General features: G+C 38.3%; 2 protein-coding genes and 1 long non-coding RNA gene across 17 annotated transcripts in view; 2 read left to right on the top strand and 1 right to left on the bottom strand.

The window, feature by feature from the left end:
* Positions 1-2,101: 2,101 nt before the first annotated feature.
* LOC113050573 (uncharacterized) lies at positions 2,102-3,638 on the top strand. The gene is made up of 3 exons (XR_003276779.1): positions 2,102-2,411; positions 2,481-2,625; positions 2,725-3,638. It is a non-coding gene; the product is annotated as an uncharacterized LOC113050573 (long non-coding RNA).
* A 526-nt stretch (positions 3,639-4,164) lies between these two features.
* Positions 4,165-6,601, top strand: LOC113050572 (relaxin-3). Its single transcript, XM_026213666.1, has 2 exons — positions 4,165-5,064; positions 6,130-6,601. Exons 1-2 carry the CDS (start codon positions 4,878-4,880, stop codon positions 6,261-6,263), a joined length of 321 nt encoding a protein of 106 aa, XP_026069451.1. The 5' UTR covers positions 4,165-4,877; the 3' UTR covers positions 6,264-6,601.
* Positions 6,602-7,545: 944 nt separating this feature from the next.
* LOC113050569 (SH3-containing GRB2-like protein 3-interacting protein 1) overlaps positions 7,546-23,806 on the bottom strand; it is a 71,851-nt gene continuing 55,590 nt past the window's right edge. For 5 of the 15 annotated variants that reach the window (XM_026213644.1, XM_026213656.1, XM_026213646.1 and 2 more), the window contains 13 exons: positions 23,657-23,731; positions 22,499-23,239; positions 21,281-21,405; positions 20,764-20,917; positions 17,497-17,556; positions 14,545-14,604; positions 12,877-12,988; positions 11,131-11,286; positions 10,597-10,729; positions 10,085-10,287; positions 9,853-9,917; positions 9,127-9,291; positions 7,546-9,011 (listed from right to left, as the gene is read on the bottom strand). In XM_026213644.1, coding sequence (XP_026069429.1) covers positions 8,989-9,011; positions 9,127-9,291; positions 9,853-9,917; positions 10,085-10,287; positions 10,597-10,729; positions 11,131-11,286; positions 12,877-12,988; positions 14,545-14,604; positions 17,497-17,556; positions 20,764-20,917; positions 21,281-21,405; positions 22,499-23,239; positions 23,657-23,731 — 2,072 coding nt within the window. In that variant the 3' untranslated portion in view covers positions 7,546-8,988. The remainder of the gene's footprint in view (positions 9,012-9,126; positions 9,292-9,852; positions 9,918-10,084; positions 10,288-10,596; positions 10,730-11,130; positions 11,287-12,876; positions 12,989-14,544; positions 14,605-17,496; positions 17,557-20,763; positions 20,918-21,280; positions 21,406-22,498; positions 23,240-23,656; positions 23,732-23,806) is intronic. The other 10 variants (XM_026213651.1, XM_026213659.1, XM_026213645.1 and 7 more) reach the window with 9 other exon arrangements.

Here is a 23,806-nt window from a genome sequence, read left to right as displayed (position 1 = left end):
TAATCTTGAGTACCTATAGAGTAGTACTGCATCCTTCATAACTCCAAAAAGTCTTTAGTTTTATTATATTTCTAAGAGAAAAATAGTCTGTACCGATTTTTCCCGGAAAAACACGAGCGCCTAGAGGCGTGACGTGTGGGCGGAGCTAAAGAATCACGAGCGCCAGTAGGCTTTTGCGTTGAGAGCGTTTGGAAGCTGACATTACCTTGAGGAAAAAAACATCATCCAAAACAAACCATGGCTAACAGTCAGATTCAGCGTATATGATCCAGAATCAGATCCAGAGGCTGAAATTTAACAAGAGCAGCATCAGCAATAATGTCTCTATGTTAGGGCTGTGCAAAAAATCGAATGCGATTTTCATGTGCATCTCATCAGTAAAGACGCTCCTGTAATTAGGAGTATATCTCCATCACGTGTGTTCAGATCAGGGTTGCCAGTTTTTCACAACAAATCCTGCCCAGTTGCTTCTCAAAACTAGCCCAATCCCGCTTCCAGAAGGTTCCCCGATAAAACATTGCTTCCCGGGGTTAAAATATACGTTTTTTAGCAGGGTTGCCTTGGTAAAATTCGCATTTTAGGGGCTAAATATCACGTTATTTGTATTGGGGTCACTTTGACTTTGACCCGCGGACATGAAAAACAACCACCACACACTTGGCAACACTGGTTGGCATTTACTACACAGAGCCGTAATTAACTGACAATCTACACAACATCGATGTTAAAATCGCAGGCGATTCTTTGTCGATTTTGAAAGCGATTTTGTGTTAGTTGTCGGTAGACTACGGCTCTGTAGTAACTAGTAACTGCCGCTCCACCTGAACCAGTGTTGCCAAGTCTGTGGTTGTTTTTCATGTCCCAATACCAATCCCAATACCAATCCCAATACCAATAACGTGATATTTAGCCCCTAAAATGCTTGTTTTACCAGGGAAACCCATCCCAGATATTTATATTCTATAATAAGCAATTATAGAATTATATGAAGCAATTTTTATCGGGGAACCTCCCGGAAACGTGATTGGGCTAGTTTTGAACTAGTTTTAAGAAGCAACTGGGCAGGATTTGTTGTGAAAACCTGGCAACCCTGATCTGAACGCACATGCTGGAGATATACTTCTAATTACAGGAGCGTCTTTACTGATGAGCGGTGCATGAAAATCGCATTCGATTTTTTGCACAGCCCTAGTATGTATTGAAAATGTATATATTTTCTTAGCAGTTTTGGAAAATGACTAAGTTCCACTTTATGTCGTCTTTTTTTTTTCTTTTTTTTTTAAGCTGTACATGTGGAAAGTGCAGTTTGATGACAACATCGCATGTTGTTTACTTGATGTGCTCACGCGCCGATAGCTAAGTTAACAACACAGAGATATTTGAAGCAGTTTTACTCACCGCATGCGGTTCCAACACACGATGGTGGCCCTTTTTCGTTGGGACTGCATTATCCTTAAGAAATGAACAATGTGCAAATCCGGCGTCAAACTGGACCTTGTTTGTAAAACAAGCATCTTCGAAATTCAGGGAACAAACACTTGCACAACTCAGTTGACGCTCTGTAAAAGTTAACTCCATCCACTGGTCCCTTAATGCTGTTTTTTTTTTGGTTGGTAATCTGTGCAGGGTTGTCATGCCCTGGCAACCAAAAACACACTCCTTTTGTGACAATTCGCTCTAGCTCTGAGCAGTGAATGTCTCTTACTTTTACTGTCTATGTGCTCTGCTATACCGGAGCGCACGCTCTTCCGGGAGAAGTGCCCTCAGGACCCATATAAGGAAATTCCGCTCCATCTAACGTCACACAGACCCATACTCGAAAAAAACTTTCCGAAACTTGTGACAAACCGGAAGAGGTTTTTTTGGAACAAAAATACTCCTTCAAACGTACAACTTAATTTTTGAAACTTTGTCCATGTTTAGCATGGGAATCCAACTCTTTAACAGTGTAAAAAACTCAGTATGCATGAAATAGCATTTCACCCCCCCTTTAAATGATTTTACCAAATGGCTGCAATATAACAAAGAGTGAAGAGGGAGTCTGAATACTTTCCATACCCACTGTATACAGTAGGTATACATTTATATATAGTATATAGACAAAATCTGTCAGTAGGTTAGTTGTTTATAGGTTTATACTGTTTTACTTGATTGTATGTCTGTATTTATGTAGCACAGTGGTCCTGTGAGGCATGACATTTCGTTCCACTGTGTGTCCACACGTAGCGGAATGACAATAAAGCTAGACTTGACTTGACTATTGCACAATACTGACCAGTTTAGCTACTTTTAGTTGAAATAGCTTCATTTGTGTATGTTTGAGCCATGTGTTGACTAATTTGTAATTTGTCTGAGTTAGATGTGATGAAACTAAAGCCGTGATAACGAACAACCAGCGGTGGAACCCGAAGGTCTTATAATTACATATAATAACATAATTTTAGTTTCTTAGTCTTACATTGTACTCCATTTGTTAACAGTCTGGACCTGACGATTTTCAGCATGACCAGTCCAGGAACGGCCTTGCTGTTCACCCCCGAGACAGATTGTGTTCTGGTGGGGGACAGTGAGGGGCAGGTCCCTGTGTACGAGACGAAGAACCTGCCAGATTGAGGCAGCACACAGGTGAGGCTTTATCTGTTCATTTCCATGTAGTTCGATCTGTGCCATACTCCAAGTAATCCATTTACTCAAATGTGGAAATCATTTATATCTCTTGTGTAGATGGAGAAGTTAGAGGATGTAATTCGGTCCACACTGTCCAGTCAACACACATTAGGAAAGACTGACGGAGACACATACTGTAGGAGGGTCAGGCTGTTTGTCTTGACCTCTCCATCATCATAATCTATATTCTCTGGCAGACTGAGCGACTCCATTTACACAACAGTGGGTTTACAGCACATTGCCTGTTTGTGCCTTATTGTGCTTCTTTGTAGGAATAAATATACTCCTACAGAACAATAAGTAATCTTTTTAGGTAAATGTCTAAATCTTGCACTAAATTATACTATGGTGAATTATTTGTAATTTCGATTAGGTGAATGTATTTTTTAAGCGTTTCAAGCGTCATCATGGGTACTATAACAACATCGCTTTGTTAACTGTTTAACAAAGTATAAAATATATATTGTAAAAAATGAAACCAAAGAATTTTGGAGATAACAGGGGTTTGTATTTCAAACACGTTTGCATTCAGGCACTGATTGTTAAGAACACAATTTCCCCCAAATAATAGTCAAAGTACTATACTGTATTGTCATGTGGTATTGTTTTTTGTTTTCCATGGGAACCACAGACAGAATGTAAGTGTTTGTTCTATGGTAATGGACACACAGTTCTATTACCACTTGGCCTCCACACATTACAGCTTATCTACAACATGAGGACCACATCACACTTTTAGAAATGACTCATTAGTGAACTGCTTTTCTCTCTTAACATCTCTCAAAATATCGATCATTTGAGCTTTTTAGTACAAATCAAACAATTTAGCGATGAAGATGCACCTCATCTTTAACAAGGGGGCTTTTAAAAAGAACAGCTGTGACATTATGACAGGAAATGGATCCTGCTTGTTTACTAATGTATATTGGACTTTACCCATATGGCATATGGTCATTTTATATTTTAAAACATTTTCCCGCATGGGGTTTTGTGTTGATGTTTATAAATATATTTGTATTATATTATATTATAGGACAAGTTGATGTTCATAAATATTATATTATATTATATTATATTATATTATATTATATTATATTATATTATATTATATTATATTATATTATATTTATGCTTTCTGAATAAAAATAAAATGTAATTAACTGACATTTGGAATAAAAAATGACATAAAATGATAAGTTGATGTTTGATTAGATTATAAATTATGTTCATTATGCTTTCTGAAATAAATTAAAATGTAATTAAGAGAAATTTGTAATATATAATTCTATTATATTATATTCACCATGTCTTGCAGTCATTAATAATTTAATATAGCAAGAAATGGAAGGTAAAAACTTTTTTTTTTTAATTTCTAAATTGTTACAATTTAATTAATAGACATTTGTTACATAATAAATATAATATAATATAATATTTATGAATGTCAGCTTTTACTTGTAAGCGTATGTGCCATGGATGTCCTTCAACACAAAATCTCAAATATTATATTATATACCAAATGTCTGTTAATGAAATTGTAACTGAATTCAGAAAACAAAATCTTTCTTTCTTTTTGAGGAAAAACTTTTTGCTGAATATGTTTCCTGTTATCTTTCCTTGTATTGACCACAGGCAGATGTTATTTTGTCAGTAGAGATCATACTGTTAATCATCAGCCATAAAACCATAATGGCTGGGATTATAGCCATATTGCTCATTTGCACTACTTCTTCTCATAGACCAACTTGGTTAAAGGGAACAGAATTTGATGGTCACATAAGCAGATAGTGGACATCTGTTTGGCTCGGGGAGCAGCGTTGGTCTTTATGTGACTAGATTATCCATTCATTAAGGAGAATATCATTGCAGTGAGACCATTAAACTGGTGATGTTAAGAGACAACAGCTTGTCCCTAAGGATGTAATTTCATTCCAGATTGGGGCAGTAAAGCACCTAAATACCTGCTGCCCTTTGTTTTCTGATCAAAGTTGTTTGACTTGAGGGGATCGAGTAAGTGCTGGGTGGGGTTTGGACAGACTGGAATGGTCCAGCATGAGCTGTCCAACATGCCGCCATAAATTGGGGTGACGTCTCATGAGCAAATCAGACGTTCGCCAGACCTGAGAGAGATTGGCACTTGGCAGAAGATAGAGAGGACCTAAGAAAACACAAGGGCAGAACAGGAGGAGCACGTTCAGACTGAAGCCGCTATGACAAGTTTTCATTCTCCTGCACTTCTGCTGCCCGTCCTGCTGCTGTGGGCGGCGTGTAGTGTGTCAGACGTGCAGGCTGATGCCAGGACAGTCAAGCTGTGCGGCCGAGAGTTCATCCGTGCCATCGTTTACACGTGTGGGGGCTCCAGGTGGAGGAGATTCGGCAGTCCCCTGGATATGGAAGGTGAGTTTTCTATAGCAGAGATTCATGCAAACTCTGAAAACATCATCATGTGCCTTAAATGCGGTGTGAGTGTTGGGCTTTAGAACAGATCTAGTTTATATATGAAAAAGACTTTTTACCCCACTATGAAAATTTATTAAATCTTAAACCTCTTTCTATATAACAATTAATAGTAGTTAATTATCGGTTTCAATCATGTGAATGCAATCATTAGAAATATATTTATTTAATATTTCTTAAATAATAATAGTATGTAAATGTATTACTAATATAATATTTATTCTATCAACAGCCTCTGTGACCCTTTGGAAATTCTATTGATTTCTACTGAATCCAGATTAATAATTAAGTAGATCTGAAATCATTTAAAGAATTGGAAATTTAGATTATATGAGAAAATGGGAGATGGAAGGCATTTAAAAAAAAAATATTTGTTGTCTCTTATGAAAAAAATATTTGGTGATATTGTACCATATATATATATATATATATATATATATATATATATATATATATATATATATATATATATATATACATTTATTTATTTGTTTATATATAAAATATAAACATATTTAAAAAATACATTTACATTCAATACAATTCAGTACATTCAATATCAAATAAACAGTAAAACAATGAAAAAAAAAAATGCTAGTTTGTACAAGTATAGAAAACTAGAATGTATTTTTTTTCTATGTACTGCTTATTTGACATTTATATTTTTCCTAAAATGGTTCTATAAGTTGCTAAAAAAAAGTTTCTGCAAACGACCTATGATTGTATGAGTATCTAAGCATCTCTTCTTCTTTCTTACTCTTAAAGTCTGATGATATTTAACAGAGCACTGCTTTAATTGTATCAGTGAGATCAAGTCCTCTCCAGTCAACAGATAAACAACGTCTGGTGACATTACATTCCCATTAGACTGAGACGAGCTGAGTTAAACTGCTGGCTTTTTCACAGTGCAGCAAACACAATCTCCTGTCTCTTAAGTCTGAGTTTGATTCAAAAGGCACAACAGTTTACAGCAAAACTTTGTGTTTTGTGTTTGTCATTGCACAGGGTTTTTGAATGCAGATCTAAGCAGTTCTGAGGATCTGAGTGAGAGTCTGGGATCTGACCTGACCAGACGAGACCTGAATAGCGTTTGCTGTCAGATGGGCTGCAAGAAAAGTGACCTCACATTGATCTGCTGAGAACTGAACCTGTGTTTTTCTATTTGTTTCTCACCATATGTTTTCTTCCACAACGGGTTCAGATGAATATGAACATCTCTATAAGTGTACAGTCAGCTGTGATTCACGTAACAGCTTAATTTGCCAGTAGATGATACTAATTTATGTAAAAAGCATGTCTAATTTGGGATTAGATCATTCTGCTTCACTTGTACTCTAAGATGCACCATGAAATGTGGTTTAATATCAGCAGTGAAATCACATAGTGAGGTCCACAGCACTAATCTTTCATTCAAAGTGTTTAATTGTAACCTGTATTTGACAATTTTGTCAATAAACATTATTGCATATGCATAAAAGGTGTTTATTTTTCCAGTATGATTTCACAATATTTTGACCCCTTTTTTTGGTGGTTAAACCAATTTGGACCTAACTGAGTATTGATATGAAATTAAGATGTTCTGTATTAAGTTCAATATTATATTACTACATTTCAGGCATAATATTTTACAGTAATATTAATTGATAAATCTGAAATATAACACAATACATCCATTTATCAGGCTTATACGTTTTATTGTTTTGGAGAGAGCAAAGTAATCTCAGGATTTCAAATCTTTGTTAACATTTTTTTTGTACGAACACATCTTACACATGTTGCTGGGAAAAAATGATTTACAGTTACCAGACAACACACACACCTACACACGCACGCATGCGCGCACACACACACACACACACACACACACACTCGTACAAGCACACTCACACACTCTTCCTCGAACACATGCACAACTCCACACAAACTAATGCAATTCAACATTCACACACAGCTCCACCTACATCGAAACTGACACGTGTTTTCTTATTTCTTTTGCTCACATTTTGACATTTCACTTTAGACCATGTAGACATACTGATTAAGCATTACACGCAATTAAATTCATAGGTTTTTCTCTCGGCTGACAGACCCCAAATTGTTCTTCGATTGAACTCAGTGCAATAAAAACCCCTTTAGTTAAGTGCTCAGAAAATATGCAATGCAGTGTTAACGGATGGTAGTGCTCATCCTTAACGTTAAATGTGGATGGAACCTGTGACTCACAAAGCACCAGCATATTCTTCTCCAAACCATCACAACGTCTACATCACACACTCAAAGATGGAACCAAAATGTTACATATATATATATATATATATATATATATATATATATATATATATATATACACATATCAGAGCATCTGGGAAGTTAAACAGTAACACAGTGTTTTTGTTTTTTTTTCCTTTTCATTTTTTTCCCCACAAGAAACAATATTTTTCACTTTATTTATAGGTTTAAACATTTAAAAAATATGCAGCTTCTTTTCTCTTAAAGGACAATTCTGGAGATACACGTATAAATGAAAAAAAGAAAAAGCGATTTGGTCATTTAACCACTCGAGAACCTTGTCATCTCACAGAGACCATTACCATTTGCAAAATAAAGATGTTCTGAAGCGCAGGGGCTCATGCTCAGGAGGCTGGATACAAACACATCCTATAGAATGATAAAATAATTTACAAAGTCCAAAAGCTGACGATCCATGTTGAACTAATAGTGCTGCTATATATAACACTGTAATAACATCAAGCGTGATGCATCTGGGAAAGATACAGCATCCTGTTTCGTTTTCTCTTTCAAATGCACCCCTGACCCAATACAGCATAACTTTTCTGTTGCACTTGAGTTAAAAAAAAACATATCTGAAATAAATGTAAAAATTATACCTCAGCATTATACTGTACACAACTTACCCAACTACACAGATAACAAAAAGTCAAAAACTTCAAGGATCCTAAATTATGATACCATTCAAAGCCTATTCATATACAGTGTAACTTGTTTCATTTATTTTTTGTATACAACAAATCATGAATAAATAAAAATAGAATGATGTCATGTACTCTGATGTCTAACACTGTCCCTTCGGGAACAACAGAAAGGCTATTTAACAATACAAGAAAACACCAAACGGCCTTCAAGATATATATTTTCAATTTAAAAATGACTTTTCTGTTGAGTAAAATCATTTTTTGTGAGTCTTCTGCAAGCAGGACATTTTTAAAGCTGTGGCTGTCTAAAAACAGATTTGACAAAATATAATTTCCATTATTTTCCAATTAATGAACCTGACTGTGGTGTTTAAATTAAAATGAGATATTCCTGAATACGTTTTCGTAACTAAATAAGCTTGAGCAATTCCAAAATCCGATGCAGACCTCATATTACATGCAACAGTATAGCGCCATCTTGTGGCAGAGGCTCATTCATCTTTTAGACAGTCACTTGTTCACTGGACTAATTTGCTACCTTGTTCGAAAATTTGATACTGAATGCATAGAGTAATAAAAACATCACATGTTCGGTATCACTTTTAGAGAAGGATACAGAGAATTCAGGTTCAGGTAGGCACAGCCAATAACACGTCGAACAGAAACAGAGGCTTAACCTTACGAACAAACCCAAGTCATTTAACCGCCGTAATACAGATGTTGCAAAGTGAATACAGTTCACAATTAGAAGAACACCCTAAAACGGTCCACATTTTACAATGTAAGTTTACAATAATACTTCTGGAGTGTGTGTGAGGTCCACCTGTATTGTACATCTACAAAGGTTTATCCTTAAGCTCAGGTTGGGGTCATGTCCTGTGTTTTAAATATTCAGAATTGGTCCAAAATATGCAGACTTGCCTGGTGTTGTTTAGTTGTCTGCCATGTATTTTCCTATGATAAAAGCACACACAGCGTAACTTATTTTGACAATGCCTCGATAATCTCATGTTCTGACTCTCCTAAAGATTCCTAGCAAATTAATGCTTGAAACAGACGCATAACTCACCTGCTGCAAACCTCTTCTTGATGAGGGAAAAACGATATCCAAGGCCAACCAGCTCAATGTCACAGCCTGACAGAGTGCTGCCCTCACTGGTGAACTGCACTGCCACCGGGGCGGGTTTACTGGGACCCTCGGTCAGCTGGAAACGGGCCAGCAGAGATCCCACACCTGAAGATATAAAAAAAGAGTGGATGAAAAAAAGAGAAGCAATCGTTTTATTATTATCTATAGAATGTGTCTGTGTCAAATAAATGCTGTTCTTTTGGCATTTCCAAATTCCAAAATATTCAGCAGCATAATAAAACGATTTCTGATGGATCATGTGACACTAAAGACTGGAGTAATAGCTGTTGAAAATTCAGCTTAGCTTAATACAATACAATACATTTCTTTTATATTGTAATAATTGTTTACGATATAAAAAATATTTTTTTTGACTTTCTATTTTTTTTAAAACACTAATAAAAGAATAATAGAGATGCCAAACTTTTGAACAATAGTATATATATATATATATATATATATATATATATATATATATATATATATATATATATATATATATATATATATATATATATATGTGTGTGTGTGTGTATATATATATATATATATATATATATATATATGTGTGTATATATATATATATATATATATATATATATATATATATATATATATATATATATACACACACATAAACACACAAGAATGAACCATGAATCTGACCTCCATTTTCAGACTTTTGAGAAATATCTGGAATCTTCCATAAGATTTTCTGCTGTTCCGCATTCCTATAAACATAGCAATAATAAAAAAATTATATTCTTCCTCCACATCTAGTAGAAACTCATAGTATAATTTTTTCAAACCCACGCAATCTAGTGCAAATCACAATGCTTTATTTCCACAATGACAATTATATTTTTGAAGGACTGGAAGAATCCAGTCCATCTCTCACCAGGCAGCTGGAGGAAGCACAGCCTGCAGTTTGCTGACGCCTCCGTCCACAGGGATGAGGAACTGAACATTGTTGAGGGCGACAGGAGTGTTCATGGCCCCACCGTTGTATTTGTAGTCTATCCTCAGATCAGTACTGGTGGGCTCACACCTCCAGCTCACTGCTAGATTTAGAGGAGTGGACTGTGGGCCCTTCGGTAACACCTGAGGCATATTTGGTAATGAAGTGTTAATGACACAGCCTCATTCAAATGGCATGAGATGGTAAAAGTTCATTTTATTATTAGTTTGTTTTAAATGCCATTTTTATTTCGTCAACTTAAAATTTCAGAACTTTACTAGGTCACTACTTGATGTCCAAGGTCAAATCTGGGTCCCGAAGCAAAACCAATTGAGAAGCACTTTTTTTTTTTTTTTTAAATATGAGGGAAATACCAGTTCTAGATTTTCTACAATCCAGTGACTTCAAGTACACGTATGCCTCTGTAGTCAGTGTTGCTTTGAGGTTCTCACCTGATATTTCAGCATGTCTACATTGTAGTAAGTTGCTTGTGGTTTCTGCTCCGCCACTTTCTTTAAATGGGTCATCAGGTTTGGCATATTCACCCAGAACTCCTTTGAGTTCGGATTGGGCTGCGTGGTGTCACTGTAGGAAATTTGAAAAAATGCATTCAATCTGCAAATCATACTTAACTAATGAGCTATTATCTGTTTTTCCAGTCTCTTTCCGTACACCCTTCAAAAGACACACTTCTCCTCCAAAAGTGTGGAGATCACATGTGATTAGTCATACAGTCTGTGACTGTAATTCTCACAGTGAGAGGATGTGCTAAGCTATACTCAAGTATAACCTTAAGTTACAAACCCTCCTTCCATCACTAATTATGTAAGTCCATAAGCAATAATTGATCATATATTTGATGGCTGCTGCTTAATTTGAGTGACTAATAAGGAAATATATAATAATCATTCACTAGTCAATAAATATGATGGCGTTTATGGTCTGTGAAGGTTCTGTTGTAGTTGATGTTAGATGAATGTTATTACCAGCACAGTAACTGAGGGTTAGGAAGGACGTGTTCCAGACGACTGTAGTTGGTTATGCTGAAGGTTAGCACAGCAGGCGAGGGGTTATTTGCAAAATGCCGTGTGATGCCTGCTGGGAAGGACAACACCATCTCTCCAGTGATCTTCACCACACACCTTAGAAACATACATACATAAGTAAAGGTCTGTTGTGTGTAGAAACAGAGAGTGATCAATAAAACACTTCATAAGGGTTATTCACACTGAACAGGTTTTTTCCTTTCCACTGCATTACTTTTCATTGTATTTCTATGTAAACACATGCTAGATGGACATGTTTGGTGTTCTAAAAAGCAGACGTTCAAGTTAAAAGAAGTTGAACTTTAAAAAAAAATGCATCTCAAGACTTGTTTTTTTTTATTTGAATTCTTGAGCTTTCGTATAAAAAAAATCTAACATTTCATTGAAGTGGGAAAAAAAATAGAAAGAAACTCACATTATGAAATAGTTGGTTTTCTCCAATGCCGCAATTATTGGCACTCCTAGAAATTCTTATGAGTAAAATATCTCTGAAGTATATTCCCAATCATATTTACATTTACAGCATGACATTTTCCAGCCATGGCTTCCTGTACCACAGGATTATAAATATGAGGAACATAAAGGCCAAATTCCCTTAATCATCTATCACAAGGAGTAAAATCAAGGAATATAGTTCTGATGTGCAGAACAAGACTGTTGAACTTCACAAAATAGAACGTGGCTGTAAGAAAATAGCTAAAGCATTGAAAAACTAATATATATACAGCCCATACATCACCACATGTTGCTTGGGAAGGTTTCAAGAAAAATCCTTCTTGCTCATCTATAAACAAAGTCAAGCTTATTCAGTTGCCAGACAAGACTGGAACTTCAAATGGGACTGGCTTCTATGGTGAGATAAAAAAAAAAATAATAATAATTTTTACTGCTTATTGGCAGTAAAGCAAACAGGGATAAAACAATACCCCAGGTCCACGGTTAAATATACTGCTGGATCTTAAATATTATGTGCATATTTTTCTGCCAGAAGTCTCTTGTTCAGATACATGACAGCATTGATTCTATCAAATACCAACAGATAAAAAAATGACTGCCTTTGTTAGAAATCTTATAATGGGTCGTGGTTGGATCTTCCATCAGGACAATGATCCAAAACAAACATCAAAATCAACACAAAAATGGTTCACCGAGCATAAAAGGAAGCTTCAGCCATGGCTGTCTCAGTTCCCTGATCTGAACCCTGTAAGACGAGTGGGGTGAACTGAAGAGAAGAAGCACCAACATGGAGCTGGTATTCTGAAGGATTTGGAGAGATCCTGTATGAAGGAATGGTCTCATGGTCTCTAAACTCATCAGGCATTATAGGAGAAATCTCAGAGCTGTTATCTTGGGGAAATGAAGTTGCAATAATTGGGTGCCAATAATTGTGGCCAGCGTGAACTAGAGAAAAAACATTTATTTCATAATTTCATAATAATATTTGGCAGTTACACCATTTGATATTTTCAGGTACATTCAGTCTTAAGTTTTATTTAAAATGGTGCAAATGTAATTTTTATGTACATAAAATCAACAAAAAAAAGCTATGTACATTTTAAAATACCTGATGCATGCTTATATATATATATATATATATATATGTGTGTGTGTGTGTGTGTGTGTGTGTGTGTGTGTGTGTGTGTGTGTGTGTCTCTGTGTTAACATGGTTCTGAGATTGTCACATACTTATTGGGGTCAGCTCCTTTGAAGTAGGCACTAACTGTCTCTGTGAAAGCTGCAGCAACAGGCAGTGTGTCCTGGGCCCCCATGGTGAGGGGACTGGGCCCTCGAGAACAGCCTGAGAGAACAGAAACACATGCAGTCACAGCGTGCTTACAAACAAAACACAATTTCGACTATCACTGAGATACAACGCAGAGGCAAATACATGGGTGACAAAGAACGAGAAAAATGGAAATAAAAACAAATAGACTCTTAGTTTGAGACAATCAGCAGCTGGCAAAACAAATTTTTCCATTTTCACTTAAACCCAGACCCTAAACTCTAGAACAGTGCCTTCTTCAGATGGACTCTATTTTCTGTTGACTTAGCTTGACCACACTGTTAAGACTACTCAGTAAAGGCAAGTTTGTTCAATTGTATTTAATGTTGAATAGGCCAATCGTGATTAGATTTCACTTCAAGCATTAGTTCCCAAAAGTGCAGTTCATTAGCGGGGCATACCAACTGATGAAAACTGATACCCATACAACAACATGCACACGCAAGTTCAACACTCTGGTTTCAAGAATAATAATCATAAAAAAATAAAAAATGAAACTTTACATTTAGTTACATTTAACTAAAGTAAAAATGAGCAGTTATGTATATGGCTGAATTTGATAAGTAAGCAGAAAAGATACTTGTAAATAAATTGGCATTAAAACCACTAAGCATATCTGTATTAATTCAAGTAATTTTTATTTTATTTTAAGGAATATTAAATCTGGTTTTGTGGGATGATAATTACAAGAAATGTAATGATTCTAATGCAGATTCCGATTCCATTGCTTTTGGTCCCTAAATTATTATTTGAGTAATATTGAGAAACAATAAATGCTCATTGTTTCAAAGTTTGGAAAACTTTTTCAGATTTGACCCAAAGGGTAACGATATACAATTACAAATTAAATTTTTCAAATTGTAACCATATGCCCGATGAAGGTCAGAGGACTGAAACATTGCTTTCGTTAATAAACTGTAATATATAGTAAGAATTGACAGTGTGCGAGATAGCATCTTTATAAATTGTAACCATGAAAAAATTATAAAACAACAGATCTAGTACCATTTTTAGGAGATGCAACTTAATATTAAAAAAATTAAAACCATCCAAATCTTCAGTATTTCTTTTTAAACATACTAAATTTATGATTTCCACACAAAGCTTTTTCTATTCTAGTTTAAATTTTACATTTGAATGCAATTCCATTAACTTGGATTCATAAGAACAATCAAGGATAGGTGTAATATATGCAAAAGATGGAAGAGAAAAAGAAAGGAAGTTGAAACAGAAAACAGTCAGCTTCCATGGCATGCATTTGAAGCTGAATCATAATGTTTTGATCCAAGAGCACAGTTGAAATGGTGAGATCAAGGAAGACCAGCCACAACAAGAGCGAGAAAAAACACAGTATTAGTGACAAAGGTAAAAATATGATGATCCTTGAAAAAAAAGAAAACCTTCCTATAATTGTTAGATGAACAGTTAAATGGCAAAGCAGGTATACAGAGCAAAGCAGATGTTTGGAAGATTGATGAAGGAACGAACGCGTGAGAAAAAGGGGGAAGTCAGATGTCAGATGAGACTTGAGTGTGCACGCGCTACGTCCTTGGATATTAACCCCAACTTACCTTCAAATGTTAAATAAAACTTGCCTCTGTCAAACCACACGAGGGAGGGCTGGTCTGTCTCTGTGTTGGAGGGGGAGGAGGTATAAGGATGGGGGGAGTGAGGAGAGGCAGGGAAGGAGAAGGGGGAGAGAAGGACAGTAGCGTGAGTCACACACAGGTCCATCATATGGCACAGTGATGGGGGCCAGGGGCACAGGTCACAGGTCAAAGACGGACACAATTCACTGCAGACGGAGATGACTATGATATGTGAAACATTCACAAATGTAGAGCAGCACACTGGGCAAAAGGAAAAAGAAAACAATCTTTGTGTAGTTATCAGTTATTTTATTTGAAGTAAGACTCGAAATAAAGAAATAAGGTGACATACAGCTACTATTAGCTTCAGATTTATAGCTACTATTAATAACAATGCATGTGCAAACTTCTATTTTGATGTGCAATGACAGCTGAGAAGTGACATTTTTAAATCTGGGGAGATTCCGAGAGAATTATGGTCTTACAAATATTTCAAAATTCTGATTCATTTACGTATAATATCAGGACAGATGAAAGCTGGAGATGGTTTGAGCTGCTTATACGAATTAAACCCTTCAGATTCAAGGATGATGTTAGGAAAAGATCATCCAAAATGGAAAGTTCTATCATTAACGTTTTGATGTCATACCCTTTTGATAAAAAAAAAAAAAAAAAAATATATATATATATATATATATATATATATATATATATATATATATATATATACAGGTTGTACCCTATTAATTTTTTCCCCAAAATTTTAATTGGCAACATCCTGCCAACTATGTTACATTAACGTTTATTCATTAAGATGTTGGTATCTAAAGTGACTTGTATTGCAGCAGGAATTTTGCACTATATTCTAAGTCTTTTGAAGCGATACAATAGCTTTATGTGAGGAACAGACTGAAATTTGTTTCTTCACTGATGTGATTCTTGAAGTTAATGATCCTTGCTAGAGAAGAAGGTTATCAGCATATAGTGGTTTACATTTCAATCTGTTCCTTAGACAAATTATAATATAGCAAAAGTCATACATTTTTCATAGCCATACACAGGCTATTTTTATGGTGATTTTTATAACATTTTCTTATAATTGAATTTCAATGTGATTTGCTCCATGGAAAAAATAACAGCAAAAAAAGGTTTAGAATAAAATGAGGGTGAATAAATAACGAGAGAATTTCCTTTTTGGGTGAACATTATAATTTTTTATAATTTAAGTGCTTTTGGTATCATCTGTGCAATGTCAATGTAGGAAGTTAGAGTCTGCATTTTGTGAAAAGTATATCATGTATATTTCTTCATGTCTGTTAAATGAATGGGAGAAGGTAGCTGCAGTTGGGATGATAGACAACAGGGGGCAGTACTGAGTGACACAAGAGGTAAGTGTATGTGAGGGCTTCTCTACTGGAGAGGGGTGATATAATTTCAGACAAAACCAAGACCAGGACTACGAAAGACGTGAAGATCACTTATGCAATGAGAAGATGTGATTTGTAGAGTAATACTTAGCAATGTGTAACTGTAAATTTGACATTCTAATGCTGCGTTCCCTTCAACTCAGAAAGTCCTAACTGGAATAGAGCAACAGAAGACCAGCTGAATTTGACTTTGATTTTTTTTTTTTTTTTTTTTTGCATACAGTAAAATTTATAATAATAATAATAATAATAATAATAAAATAAAAATTTTTTAAACCTATTTTTATCTGGTTTATTATATGTTTTAACTTCATTTGACAATATATTGGAATTATTGACAATTAAACAACTACAGAGATAAAGGCAATGTCATTTTGTTTCCTCATCCTCCAAGCATCATCCACTTTATGGTTGGAAATATCAAGTGGGAATATGCTATATTCGACTTTGAATGAAACACAGCATAGGTGGTGTGGATGTTGATGATAAAATTTAAAGATCTAAATTTAAGGATCACCTGTGAGGATTAAAATCATGTGGCAGTAAAGCTTGACATTTGCAGCATGACGATGTTAGCAATGTTTTATATCCAGATGCAACATCAGAGAGCTCTCTATTCAAACTAGTGTTATGGCAGGCATACTGATCAGCTCTGCAGCCACTTGGGCCAAATTCCAGGCTGCACTTCAAACACTGAGAGGCTGTGTGTCTGTGTGTGTGTGTGTGTGTGTCTGCCTCATCTGTTTCAAGCAGGATGGCGGTGCTCTTTGAGTTTTTTGAAGAGTCTTCAGCCAGACAGATGATTTTCAGGGACTATAAGACTCTTCTGTTCCTGGTTCTTGATGTCAGTGCAGATGTAAGATGTGGGATGTTGCGTAACATTTAGTCTCTAACATGCATGATGAGCTACAAACATGTCATCTTTTATGGATGTGAAGAGCAAAATATGACTGGAAGAATTAAAAATGAATGAAGTAAATATGGTGGCAAATAGTGTTGGACTGTAATCAACATGACAAAAGTAGAGGGGGAAAACACTTTTCATTATAGATGTGCTAAAAAATGCTAGTTACCAAATGTATTAGCAAAACCAGTGGAGTTTGCAGACATGAGTCATATACTTTTGCACAGACAAGGCTGTGTGCAGTTTTAACACACCAGTCTGCTATCAAGCATCCATTCCATTAGTTTTGGTTTTTACTGTGAGAGTAACACATTTTAAAAGTTTATTGGCTGTGCTGGCAGCTTAAATGCCAAGCTTCCATTATTAGGGGAATGCAGTAATCAACAATGAGCTACAGAATCTGCCCATTGACATTAAGCAATAAATGACCTGGAAAATTCCTTTAATGACTCTACGTGAAAATCAAATCATTTTCTATCTTACTGACTAATTTAGTCATTGGTGAAACTTCAAAAGAACACCATGAATGAGCTATGCTCTGACACTATGGGAAATCGGAGGTCTTTGTCCAATCCGTCAAATCAGGAAGGGTTTATAGCATACCTGCTGGCATGTCTGCCCGTCTCTCAAAGCTGGGAAGTTTTTCTACAAAAGCATCATCTTCTGACATCAGCCCAAAAGACAGGACAAAAAAGATGACAAAACACAAACAAAAAATAAACGTAATTCAAATTAAATGGCAAATAATTGCAAAGAAAACCAAAAAGGTCACAGTCATTAAACTCAGGCATCACAATGGATGCACAGCACACATTTAAAATAAAAAAAGATGATAACTGAAGAAAAAAATTGAATAGTTGAAAAAAATAAAAAAATAATTAAATAGTAAAAAAATCCAAAAGGAAGGAATAGCACATGCAACAGATAGACCTACATAAATCAAATGAATCAAAAACTCTTGATTCACAAGATAAAGTAGTTTGCAAATCTCAGGAAATGCTGATAATGAAAATACAAAAACAAAAAACTACTCGTCCAGCATTAATGAAAGCATCCGATAAAAGCATTCAAACTGGTACAGAAAATGTCATACATGGCATTTCAAAAAGTCCAGCAAGGACACAAATAGCTTATTATGTTTGTGTGTTATCAGTTTAATTTTTCTTTGAATAGTAAAATGTGTTTTTTAATTATTCTGTATTTTCATTTGTTGTATGCATTTGCTATGGAGTAGCAATTTGACAATTTCATGTAAATGAAACGTTCAGTTATATGAATAATTGTTCTGTTCCCTTTCAGTCGGTCACGTTCGACGTTACGAATGGGATCTCGCCCGAGAGCCCAATCACCTTCGAGTGGTACAAAACGAGCCAATGGTACACAAAGTACCTTGGCTTGTAGAATTTGCATCGCGAGCTCCGCCCCGCAGAGCGGGTATATAAGGAGCAACGCGAGCAACTCGCATTCAAGCTTTCACTTCGGAGCCCAGCCCATCGCTTGCTGCAATCACCGGAGTGTTACAAGCAAGAGCTGGTGTTGGTGTGACAGCGCGATTCAGCGGTTAGTCTGGGTTTCCTGCAACAGCTCCCGTGTTTCCCCTGAGCACTTCAATACTCCTAAAAGAGACAATTTTTCTCACAAAAGAGATACGGGCCGATTTGCGTCTTTTTAAAGATGCCATTTCGCCTGTGTGTTTCTGGGTGCGGTCGATATATTGCTCCTCATGACGGTCACGATCGCTGTGTCACGTGTCTGGGCTTCCAGCACGCTGAGACTGCGTTCGTGGATGGCTCATGTTCTCATTGCGGGGACATGACCATCTCGGCATTGAGATCGAGACTCGATTACCTTAAAAGGTATAGAGTACCCTCTGCCACACCCCGTTCTAGCTCTTCTCATAAGAGGGCTACTTTGGCTGGTGGCCAGGGTGTTCTAAGGGTTACTGTGTGGGCTTCCCCGACGAGCGAATCTCCTCTGGCCACACCCCCCCTCACATACGCCGCAGCCGGTTGAGTTCCCGGATGAGTTTGCTGGACCCTCTCAGGCTCCTGACATCTCATTTGGGGCTCGTGAAGAGGACCGTATGTCGATCGCCGCATCACAAGGCGGTCTTGAGTCCTCGGGAGATGAGGGTTCAGCTGCGTTGCCTCCCTCGGGAGTGCCAGCGTTGTCCGAGTCCGATCCGAAGAGGGTCGGGGACCTGCAGGCATTTTCAGTTGACGAAGCGTGCCTGGAATTTGGGCCGACTAATTCTCACGTTATCTTGAGACACTGGCCTGGGTACGTGCCCAAATTTCCCACCACTCCTTTTAGGGATCAGGTGGTGAACTTGCAAGCGCTGCCCCTGGAGGAGGCAGACCCAGCCCTGGCGCTGCTCTGTCCAGTACGTGCGCTCCGCACCTACGTGGACAGAACTCGGTGCCTTAGGACCTCAGACCAGCTCTTTGTCTGTTACGGAGGCCAGCAGAAGGGAAAGGCTGTCTCCAAGCAGAGGTTATCCCACTGGATAGTGGATGCTATTGTCCTGGCTTATCAGGCTCAAGACCTGCCATGCCCCCTAGGGGTGAGAGCTCACTCAACTAGGACCGTAGCTTCCTCCTGGGAGCTGGCGCATGGCGCCTCGCTAGCAGACAACTGTAAAGCTGCAGGCTGGGCGACACCTAACACATTCGCAAGATTTTATAATCTCCGTGTAGAGCCCGTGTCCTCCCTCCGGGCCAGTAAGGATCTGCTCGGTGTCAATCCGCTTGCTGCGCCATTTCCCTCAGGTGAGTTCCTCAGTCAGAACCCTGGGTTCCTCCAGCACTGTTGATGTCCAACACTTGCTTACATGCCCTTTGGTCAGCCATGTGTGTGACTAGGTGCATCCATGTGTTGTGATTCCCCTTTCCGGGTAATCCCACGTGTGTACGTCCACAGTAAGTCTCTCCGCAGCATGTGTCTTTCCCTTGGCAAGCCCCTTGCCAGCTCTGTCATTGAAACTTCCACCCTGCGGGCTGGGTACCTCAGAGTTCTTATGTATCACCACCTTGGTAGATACCTGCCTTCTGTAAGTCCTCCCACGGGCAGGCAGCCTGCTAGCATATGTCCAGCTGGAATGAAAGGGAACGTCTTGGTTACGTATGTAACCCTCATTCCGTGAAGGAGGGAACGGAGACGTTACATCCCCTAGCCACATCTCTGTTCCGCTGAACGGCCGGGTCACTGGCTCGGCTCCTCAGGGAAGACTTGAATGCGAGTTGCTCGCGTTGCTCCTTATATACCCGCTCTGCGGGGCGGAGCTCGCGATGCAAATTCCGCAGACCAAGGTACTTTGTGTACCATTGGCTCGTTTTGTACCACTCGAAGGTGATTGGGCTCTCGGGCGAGATCCCATTCGTAACGTCTCTGTTCCCTCCTTCAGGGAATGAGGGTTACATACGTAACCAAGACGATCTGTCATATATAAGGTGTTAAACAGATCGCAGTTGATCCGTGATACATATGGACCAGACCCCGCAGTGCGTCACTCATGTGATTGGCACATTCATTTGCCATTTTAAAAGTTAAAGTGATTTTAAACCACAAGAAGAAGATAGCTTGACTCGTTGACTCGTTTTCTGTGCACATCAGCCGCATTCACCCGAAGCACGAACAGAGACGTGTTTCAGACAGTGCGCAAATAATACAGAGTTGATTCCTATTACAAAAGCTGTGAAAACATTACTACAGTGAATTCAAAACCGTGCTAAATAGTGAGAAACAAAGGCACTTGAGAAACAGATGCCCTTGTTATGCCAAATTCTAGTTAGAAAGGCAATTTCCAAAGCAGACACATATAGACAGAGCAGCATAGCAAAGCAGAGAGAATGATGGGAAATGGAGTCACACCTGACACAGACACGGAGAGCTCTTTACCGACGGTGGGAGTGGTGGCTGCACTCAGAGAGTTGGTGGAGGAGATTGAAGAAGTGCTTTCTGCACGGGCCAGCGGAGCCAAAGGAGGGGGGCTTGACGAGTGTACAGTGGGGCTGAACGGCTGATTCTGACAGCAAGGCAGGGAAAAGGAAGAACAGACAGAAGGGAAGTTAGTAATAAAAGAGTATGGGTTTGTCATTCTAGTCAGATGATCAAAAGGAAATTTACACAAAGCACGCTGTAGCAGTGTTTCTTGTATTTTGTTTCACCAAACTTAAGGTTTTTATTTAAAGAATATTCCATGGGTGGTAAATATCAACCTAGGCTTGGTCTGGTATTTTGAGGGGTGAGTTCTGACATCCTATTAAAGTTTTAAATAATTACATAGTCTATTAAAAGGTCAGTGACATCGGAAATTTGGAGGAAACTAACAGGCACAGTAATAGTATTTGAAAGTACTGTACATTTTTTTTTTTATGTTAGCACGTACCACATCCCCTACGCTTGGTTTTCCAGGAGGCAGTTTGGGTCGTGAGGGTGGCCGAGGAGGGGGAGGGGGAGGGGGAGAGCTGCTGGTAGCCAATGGCGTAGAGGGACGTGGAGGGGAGGTGGAGCCTGTGGAGCGACAGTATTCCATTAAAGCAAAGCCATTCAAAGAGTAACATGCATCATGCTCGATTTCTTCCCATGTCAAATAAAATGATTGTACATTCAAGAATGTGTGATACTTGACTGGAATAGTCTCAGAAATTGCCTAAACAAGCCAGTCTGCTCAGATTAAATAAAACTTTAAGAGAACCATTACACTTTACACAGAAACCTGCCAAGATTACAGAAACATAGAAAACAAAAACATTAAAACTTGAAACTGCCAAAATACGAAACCCAAACATGTAGTAATATGACTCTATAATGAGGCAAAAAGATACCCTTCGTCCTTCTTCCTAAGGCGGTGCTCCTGTAAAAACCCATATACAGTACACGTAACATGATGGTGACTAGAGCAGAACAACTTGATATTCAGACTCAACCAAATTTATATGTATTTCAACATGCAGAACTTTTTGTTACTGTTTATTGCCTTAGGGTATATTCTATAAATATAAATTAGTTTTTTCAATAACGTGGATTTTTTTTATATTGCTGGTTGCCATTGTTTGAGGGTTAGTTCACCTAAAATTAAGGGGCTTCAACTAATATTTTTTTCCCCTTTTTTTAATGTTAATGGTGAGAGGCAGGTTTAGTTTCTTATTCAAAATTAAAAACCTTTTCAAAATTATCAACACAATAAAACAAGTTAGCAACTAATGATTATTTTGCCAATGAAATGTCAAAACCTGGGCGACTTTCTTTTATCAAGGACACACAGAAGGATAAGTTTAGCAGAAAGTCTAAGCTGCTCTCATCCATACAATGACACTGGATGGGGACCAGCTCCAAAAAGTACCAAAAAGCATCACAAAATATCCATACGACTTTCAAATATTCTGAAGTCATATGATAGCTTTGTGTGAGGAACACACTGAAACATTCACTGTAAAACACTTTCTGCTAATAACTCCTTTCGTGCCCCACAGAAAGCCTCATCCAGGTTTCAAAAGACAAGTGAAATGTTGATAACACAAAGTTTATTTTTTGGGTGAAGTAAACCTTTAAATGTTCTGTGATCGATGGTCTGGTTGACAGGCTTTTCTTAGATAAGACTCACCACTTTCATTTCCACTCGTACCAGCTGGAGGGATGGGCCCTGGGGATGACACTATTGCCCTGTATGTGGGAGGTGGAGGAGGAGGAGGTGTCGAACGTGGTCCTTGACCAATGTCTTTGGGTGAAGCTCTGCTCTCACTTGGGTCCTCTTTTGTTGGGTTCTCTTCAGGGCTCTTTTTGTCCTCTTGGTTCAGAACCAAGGGTGAAGTGATTGTTCCTTCACTTGTCTCTACAGTGGTTGGCGGGCTGTTGGTTGAGCCTGAATGGGTCTCTGTCAGGGGAGCACATAGCGAAAAGTCTGCTTTGGAGTGAGAAAGATCATCAGATTTCAGTGTGGGTGGGGCCTCTTCAACCGGAGGAGGAGGGACAGTTGGAGGAGAAGGAGTGGTGTCTTTGGGAACAGGTGGGAGGCTATCCTTTGGTGACTTAATGGAAGGAGGAGAAGGTGCCGTCTCTGCAGGAAGAGGTGGAGATTTTGGTAAAGGAGGATCCGGCTCTTCTGATGGAGGTGGTGATTTAGGTAATGGGGGCGCAGGTTCTGCTGGGGGAGGTGGAGATGAGGGGAGTGGAGGTGCTGTTTCTCCTTCTGAAGGAGGAGGAAGTCTTTCAGGTGACTCATCGTTGAAGCAGACCCACTTATCTCCAACATCTTCACCAGGTTTTGAAGCATCTTCTGGGCCAAAGATGTTGTCTAGATCAGTTATAGAGGGCCTCTGCAGGGTCTCATCTTCTTTATGCCCATCTGCATCAGGAGCCAGACAAATATCATAGAAAAACAGAAAAATGATAAGCAGACTGAAAGCAGAAGGAAAGACAAAGGAAACGGCAAGAGATACCAAGTAACGCTCTTCCCAACAAAAGATAAATTTACAAGACCAAAAGACAAGCACAAATGAATCCAGACACACACTCATTGGGGTCAGATATTGATATGGACCAGGGGTGTCCAAATCTACTCCTGGAGACACTGCAGAGTTAAGCTCCAATGTGCCCCAACAGACCTGCCTCAAAGTTTCTAGTATTCCTCAAGACATTGATTAGCTGGTTGAGGTGTGGTTGGAATTGGGATTGGAAATACAGTCTGCAGAACCGTGGTCCTCCAGGAGCAGGATCAGACACCCCTGGTATAGATGAGGCCTGGGTCGTGAGGGCATCTTACCGGCAGGTTCTGTAGCAGCAGATTCAATCGGAGGGGGGAAGGTCGGCACATTCTTAGGTGGAAGCGGAGGCAGAGCTGCAATGACATTAGTGCGGCTGAGACAAGCTCTCACATACACCCCCCCCACCCCCCATAGGCCACAACTCCATG

This window comes from Carassius auratus, chromosome 31, assembly GCF_003368295.1.
Source record: "Carassius auratus strain Wakin chromosome 31, ASM336829v1, whole genome shotgun sequence".
Lineage (NCBI taxonomy): Eukaryota > Metazoa > Chordata > Actinopteri > Cypriniformes > Cyprinidae > Carassius > Carassius auratus.
The sequence above is the reverse complement of the archived record's forward strand: the minus strand, read 5'-3'. Positions and strand labels throughout refer to the sequence as shown.

Bases quoted from the DNA above. Each gene is read 5' to 3' on its own strand.
- LOC113050572 (XM_026213666.1), top strand. From the start codon at position 4,878: ATGACAAGTTTTCATTCTCCTGCACTTCTGCTGCCCGTCCTGCTGCTG. The intron at 5,065-6,129 runs GTGAGTTTTCTA...GTCATTGCACAG, and splicing joins CAGTCCCCTGGATATGGAAG to GGTTTTTGAATGCAGATCTA.